Source organism: Diplotaxodon limnothrissa, linkage group LG7 (genome assembly GCF_057381915.1).
Source record: "Diplotaxodon limnothrissa isolate DT_005_m linkage group LG7, D_limnothrissa_male_GT1.1, whole genome shotgun sequence".
NCBI lineage: Eukaryota > Metazoa > Chordata > Actinopteri > Cichliformes > Cichlidae > Diplotaxodon > Diplotaxodon limnothrissa.
Window position 1 is genome coordinate 70,349,107 of NC_140602.1, and position 7,812 is coordinate 70,356,918.

Consider the following 7,812-nt stretch of genomic DNA (forward strand, 5'->3'; position numbering starts at 1 on the left):
GACTTGCAGTTCCCTCCTGTAAAGATAATAAATGTTTAATCTTATCAGGTGGTGAAAGGTCTGGAGAGCTGGCAGGCCAGTTCATCAAATTCATGGTGAGCTAATATTTTTCTTAAAAATTATCACATTCCCATGTTAAAAATGTAATATATTCATTTGTAAGTGACATATAGTTTTGAGACCAAGAAAACATTGCATTCTGATTTTATGTACACATCATCTAAACTTTCTTGAATTGGGGGTATGGCATGATTAAATTAATACACAATTTACAAAACAATATTAAAATGACAGACTTGTCTAAAATGCATAAATACTATTTGAAAAGATTAAGACTGTAAAACAATAGCCTCTGTATTTCTCACAAATTCCTGGTAATTCAACTAAAAGTTCTTTAATCCCACTGCTAGGTCGTTGAGATGGATTTCCGTATATATTTGTTTTTTTTCCCCCTCTGTGTATAAAGACTGATGCTGTTGAAATCAGAAGAGAAAACATCACCAAAGGTCTTTGCGTGTACCTGAATGAAGATCCTGAGAAGCTGGTGAAGAATTACCTGGTATGTTAACTTGCCTGTATCCTTAACTAAGGAGATGATCAAAGATAAGCTTGAACTACATAAAAGAGTTTCAGGGGATGGGGTTTTCCTATAAATTACCGGTGGCTGTAAAAAAATACCTTTTAAAATAGGAAAAGTAAGAGCTTTAAGTTTCTCACTGGATACTACACACACCATTCTTGAGTGTTTTATACTATCATTATTATAATATCATTATAATAACCTCATTCATACACACATTCATACAAGATTTTTATGTAACATTTACACTTCAATGGATGTATCAGGAGCAACTTGGGGTTCAGTATGTTACCCATTGATAGTTTTAGTATCAGATTAGAGAAGCCAGGGATTAAACCAGTAGACAACTTGCTCTACCTCCTGTGCCACAGTCACCCCTATCACAACTCAAGATTTTGAAAGACATTGTTGAGGTATTGAATGAACTTCTCTTGAGTCAGGAAAAATATCGGGCAGTCATTTTTGATTACATTTACATTATTATAAGGCTTGAATGAATAAAGCTTTTAGGTATTTTACATTAATGTAAAACAGATATTTACTTTTAAAACTGTTTGCAATGGACATTAGTGAGAAATCATTATCTTTTTTTTGTTTGTTTTATTGTCACAGGAAGTTGATAAAAGCATCGCCACTGCCATAGCAGAGACAGTCTTTGGAATCTGTGTCATTCGGTCAGAGGGTGCGGAGCCTGGCGATGACCCTCAGGATGTTGTGATTGTTCTAGAGGGGGTGGAAGTGATGGGTGAGTTGGGCAATGTAGTTTTTGCAGTGACAATGTTGCTTGGTCTGGTCTATTCACTGAACCTGAGCTACCCTCTGGAACTCAGGTACACCTTTGAGGTCCTGCAGAAGATTCTTATGGAATTAGATGCACACGAACTATCCAACAGCACACAAAGTACAGGTTCTCAAAACACTATTTTCTCGTTGAGAAATGTTTCCATTACAACAGCTACACCATGTATCTGGACCATGAACCTAAAATAATTGCAGATATTTTCTTTTTTGAAAGTGCATCTGTTGACCTTCAAAGTAGTTGTATTGGTCATCGGAAAATCACCTGCTTCAGCCATTCATTGTTGTTAAAAAATTGTTTTAACAGGTTAACTTTCCACTTTGTCCACTACTTTTTTTTCTGTTATGTAACTTGTACTTGCATTTCATGTATTCTTTATACATTATGTGAAATTTGCTATAAATTCAATAAATTGGAGAAAACAAAAAGATGTGTATGACAAATTTTTATTTACCTTTTAGATGTAATAGTGAAATGTATGTTAACCAGACTCTAGACTTTGTTAAATGCTCCAAAAAATGACTCTTTAAATTAACTTAAAATAATCATGGAAAGAATTTCCACGTGATTAAATTGCTTTCTATTAGCATTAAAGACTTGTGTTGGAATAACTTAATTTGTATGAGTTGGTTCAACTCAATTAACTTAAGCTGGGACCAAATTTAGTAAATTAGTTGGAGAAAACCTACTGAATTGAGTTGGAACAAAACTCTAAGTTGGATCAACACTATTAAAATATATTGGATCAAAATGCAGTAAATACGTTGATTCATCAATCTTTAATTAAGTTGGTCCAACTTGAGTGCATTAAGTTGGAGTAACAGAATTGCATAATGCTAAAATAAAGCAATTTAATCACGTGGAAATTCTTTCCATGATTTTTTTATGTTCATTTAAAGAGTTATTTTTTTGAGTGTACAGGGAGTGCAGAATTATTAGGCAAGTTGTATTTTTGAGGAATAATGTTATTATTGAACAACAACCATGTTCTCAATGAACCCAAAAAACTCATTAATATCAAAGCTGAATGTTTGTGGAAGTAGTTTTTAGTTTGTTTTTAGTTTGAGCTATTTTAGGGGGATATCTGTGTGTGCAGGTGACTATTACTGTGCATAATTATTAGGCAACTTAACAAAAAACAAATATATACCCATTTCAATGATTTATTTTTACCAGTGACACCAATATAACATCTCCACATTCACAAATATACATTTCTGACATTCAAAAACAAAACAACAACAAATCAGCGACCAATATAGCCACCTTTCTTTGCAAGGACACTCAAAAGCCTGCCATCCATGGATTCTGTCAGTGTTTTGATCTGTTCACCATCAACATTGCGTGCAGCAGCAACCACAGCCTCCCAGACACTGTTCAGAGAGGTGTACTGTTTTCCCTCCTTGTAAATCTCACATTTGATGATGGACCACAGGTTCTCAATGGGGTTCAGATCAGGTGAACAAGGAGGCCATGTCATTAGTTTTTCTTCTTTTATACCCTTTCTTGCAGCCACGCTGTGGAGTACTTGGACGCGTGTGATGGAGCATTGTCCTGCATGAAAATCATGTTTTTCTTGAAGGATGCAGACTTCTTCCTGTACCACTGCTTGAAGAAGGTGTCTTCCAGAAACTGGCAGTAGGACTGGGAGTTGAGCTTGACTCCATCCTCAACCCGAAAAGGCCCCACAAGCTCATCTTTGATGATACCAGCCCAAACCAGTACTCCACCTCCACCTTGCTGGCGTCTGAGTGGGACTGGAGCTCTCTGCCCTTTACCAATCCAGCCACGGGCCCATCCATCTGGCCCATCAAGACTCACTCTCATTTCATCAGTCCATAAAACCTTAGAAAAACCAGTCTTGAGATATTTCTTGGCCCAGTCTTGACGTTTCAGCTTGTGTGTCTTGTTCAGTGGTGGTCGTCTTTCAGCCTTTCTTACCTTGGCCATGTCTCTGAGTATTGCACACCTTGTGCTTTTGGGCACTCCAGTGATGTTGCAGCTCTGAAATATGGCCAAACTGGTGGCAAGTGGCATCTTGGCAGCTGCACGCTTGACTTTTCTCAGTTCATGGGAACTGTGTCACCCCTCTTCAGTAGTTTTCCACTAATTCTATTGTTCAGTCTGGGGGGGGGGGGCTTGTAACTGTGGCATTCATGACAGGCAGACCCCCACTGTCAATAAATCCCTTACTCTGCACAGTTACACACCAGGACTTACAGCTAAACCAACTGGTTTGAACAAAGTCCACTATAGTCCTGTAAACAGGGGTTGACAAAGTCATCCTAAAAAACACACTTATGAATCATTTCCCGTTCTTCCAAATTACAGTCACTCCCTGTTATCTAAGTAAACTTAAGCACATTCTGTTCCAATCATTGTTTTATTCTACTCACAACACACAGATTCACCGAACGTGCAGCTTTTCCCATTCTTACGTCACCGTACGGAGGTAAAATGAGATCAAAATTATAGGATAAAAACAGTGTGAATGAAGAAAAATATGAAAAAACAACGATAAAAGGGTGAAACATGTGACTCATAAGAGAAAAAAAAGAAGCTTAGTTGCTTTATTCTTGTATTTATTAGAAATATTCTTGTTACAGAGGAGCCCATCACTTTGTGTAATGTTGTTTCAGCACGGACAGACGAGAGGACTCAGACAGGAAGAAGATTTTTATCAAAGCAAGAAGAAAACCAATCAAAACAACAGTTTTTTGCCCACTGTGAAAACTGATGGATGTGAATCTTGTGTGCTGACGTAATGACGGTAAATGAATCTTATGTTGCGCATGTGTTATGTTATCAATGCTTCGCCTGACACGAGGCATCATTTGTGTTACACTGTGTTTTGTTGTGTGTGTTTGTGGTTCTTCGATGAAGTGCTCCTTCCATAATCCTTCTTCTACCCCACTCCAACTTGAAATATGACTTCAACAATGATTGTGATTCTTTTCCCCACACCGAGACATCACAGCTGATTTTATGCATTAACGTCAGAAACATGATTTATGTCTTTCTAAGCCACAGCTGCAGACACATCCTCTTTGCACAGAATCGAAACGTTCGTGCAGGAAGGACAAAATTTAAGGCACGCTTTGTTTCTCGCTCACAAACAGTGAATCATATTCACAGGCTCACAGCAGACTTCAGCACAGTCCTCTTTATTCACCGCTTTGAAACAACAGAGACGTCACATTTGAGACGCCTCTCACAGCCTGCTGATGGCGGTCTCCTCCTCCTCCATGATGGAGCACAGAGCCTCCAGACACTCCACGGACACCGTCAGGGTGCCGACCACCTCGCTGCTGTCCTCCACGTCCAGCACTGCAAACACACAGACACACACACGTGTACTGTGATTATTCAGGGAATGATTTTGGGTTTCAGTCTGTCAGACTCAGACGGTTTTAGTTTGTTATTTGTTTATTCTGCTGTTTGTAACTGCTCAGCCCTCGCTGCAGTACTGGGATCATTTTACACTGCATCAGGTAAGTATTACTCACTCTTTCATGTCTATTTCATGTGTATTGTTTGTGTATTTATACACAAGCACTCGGAGCCGGCTCACGTTGTTCACTTCAAAGAGTCGGCTGTAAGAGGCGTCTCGTTCGCGACCGACACATCACTACATCACGGTGAAGAGAGCGAGCTCCCTGGAGTTCACACGGTCGTCACAGCAGGAGACACAAACTCCAAATCACGTTGTGTTTGCAGGAGTAAAAACACACAGACACACACGTGCAGGGTGGATGATATCGCTATCATGATGTGACACAGACCCCAGCAGCACAGGGAGAGGAGGAACGTGTGAAAATCAGTGGCAGACATGGTCGGAAATACGAGACAAAGTAAACATGTTTGTGTTACGGTGATGTCACGGTCGAGCACACCCGCGTGTACGTGGACTGAGCGGGCGCGGCTGAGCAGACGGCCATTTATGTAGTGAGGAATTCGTCAACATCACTCGGCTGACGTGAAACCTAGGCCTCGAGTTTCCCCTGCGGATGGCAGACGCGCTCATGCCGAAACGACTCGTGCTTTCTCCTCGGCCTTTTGATATCTCGCAGCCTGAGTGCAATCTGAATGAGTCCAGATGAGAGTCGCCCCACAGTCGCACTTCGCTTGTCCGCTTCGTGCTGAAGGACCTGAACTCATCGATCATCAGTGCAGCAGTAATCCAGGGATGACCCATGTCGGGCCTGGATGGAATAAGTGTGGATTGGCCACACAGCCCCACAGTTTTACCCACGTTACCTACTGTGGGCTCAGACACGCACGTTTTCAAAGAGGAACTATTCCCCTCACAACACTAAAAAATTCATTAATTAATTAAAATTAAGAACGTCTTTCACAGAGGTTTCCTCGACTCAGCAGGTCTGCAACAATCAAGCATGTTTGTGATGGTGAGAGAAACCACGAGGCTAGAACGCCAAAAACTGTTACCATAGCATGTGTCCTGGATCTGGGAGGGACCGATGCTACCGTATCATGTCAACGTGCAGGAATACAAACGGAAATACTGAACGAGGGACTGACTGCTTCTATTCTGACGTCTAGATTTAACCCAGAGAGGCAGACACTCGCCAGCTGCTCAAAGACAAATGCTGTGAGCTGCAGGATGGTCTGGACCACTGAGAAAGCCACTCGAGCAAACACTGTTATTTGGAGGTCGTAATCTAGATCAGCTAAAATGGTGAACATTAGGAAAAGCATTTGTTTCCTGCGTCTCTGCTTTTAAGAACTTTAAAGGCTGCTGTGGTCGTGTTGTTGGTGGTTATCGTTTCGGTGCGTGCTGACCGCTCAAACGCTCCTCTGTCACGTCTCGCTGTTTCTCCAGGATGTCAGGGATCCTCAGGAAGGCCACGCCCACATCCTCACACTCCCTCTCCTGCTCCTCTTCCTCTGGAGGCTCGCTCACCACTGTGAACCGGATTCTGTTGGGAAAGGACGGTCCCGTTAGCATAGCCTGCCAGCACCTGGACTCTGGCTGTTCTACAGGGTGGGCATTTATATGGATACAGCGTAATAACAGGGGAATGGTTGGTGATATAAAGTCCTGTTTGTGGCACATTAGTATATGTGAGGGGGCAAACTCCTCAAGATGGGCGGTGACCATGGTGGCCATTTAGAAGTCGGCCATCTTGGATACAACTTTTGTTTCTTCAATAGGAAGAGGGCCATGTGACACATCAAACTTATTGGTAATGTCACAAGAAAAACAATGGTGTGCTTGGTTTCAACGTAACTTTATTCTTTCATGAGTTATTTACAAGTTTCTCTTTGTTCACAGCCATTGACATGTCGAAGGTTAACACGTGAGGAGCGAAATCGTGTTGATATCTGGTGAACGCAGTAACCGGGTCATTGCAGCAGATTTCAATGCAACACACCCTACGAGACCACCCATCTCCCATGCTGCAGTCAGCAAACTGCTTGCTCGTGAAACTGGTTTAGTGTTGGATTTGCCAAAATGTGGACGCAAGAAAACTGTCAGTAATGAAGAAACATCAGTGGCTGTCCTAGCTTCATTCAGCAAGAGCCCACAGCGTAGCACTCGCCGCATGTCACTGGAGAGTGGCATTAGTCCAACATCCCTTGGGCGGATATTAGCTACTCACAAATGGCGCCCTTACAAACTCCAGCTGCTGCAGCATCTCAACGAGGATGACCCAGATCGGCGCACAGAGTTTGCAGAATGGGCAAAACAAAAACTGGAACAGGACCCTCAGTTCATGCAGAAGATTTTGTTCAGTGATGAGACAAACTTCTATGTGAATGGTGTTAACAAACAAAACCACCGCTATTGGTCTGACACTAACCCACATTGGATGGATCCCTCCAAGACTGTTGGAACAACAAAAGTGATGGTTTGGTGAGGTATATGGGGTACAACGATAGTGGGTCCATTCTTCATCAATGGAAACCTCAAGGCTGCTGGATATTTGAAATTGCTACATGATGATGTGTTTCCCTCTTTATGCACTGAAGCTGGCACATTCCCTGACTTTTTCCAGCAAGATGGTGCACCACCACATTATGGGTGCAGGTCCGAGCATTCCTAGATGAACAGTTTCCTGGAAAGTGGATTGGTCATTGTGGGCCAGTTGAATGGCCCCCAAGGTCTCGCGATCTGACCCCCTTAGACTTTTATCTTTGGGGTCATCTGAAGGCAATTGTCTATGGTGTGCAGCACCTGAAACTACAGATACTGGATGCCTGTGCTGGCATTTCTCCTGCGGTGTTGCTATCAGTGTGTGAAGAATGGGAGAAGAGGGTTGCATTGACAATCCAACACAATGGGCAGCACATTGAACACATTTTATAACTGGTCAGAAACTTGTAATTAACTCATGAAAGAAGTTACGTTGAAACCAAGCACACCATTGTTTTTCTTGTGACATTACCAATAAGTGTGATGTGTCACATGACC

General features: G+C 42.0%; 1 protein-coding gene across 1 annotated transcript in view; it reads right to left on the reverse strand.

Moving 5' to 3' along the window:
* Positions 1 to 4,590: 4,590 nt before the first annotated feature.
* Positions 4,591 to 7,812, reverse strand: part of rpgrip1l (RPGRIP1 like) — a 33,522-nt gene continuing 30,300 nt past the window's right edge. Inside the window, exons 24-25 of the mRNA XM_085358880.1 lie at positions 6,180 to 6,316; positions 4,591 to 4,706 (exon numbers count right to left, since the gene is read on the reverse strand). Coding sequence (XP_085215006.1) covers positions 4,591 to 4,706; positions 6,180 to 6,316 — 253 coding nt within the window. The remainder of the gene's footprint in view (positions 4,707 to 6,179; positions 6,317 to 7,812) is intronic.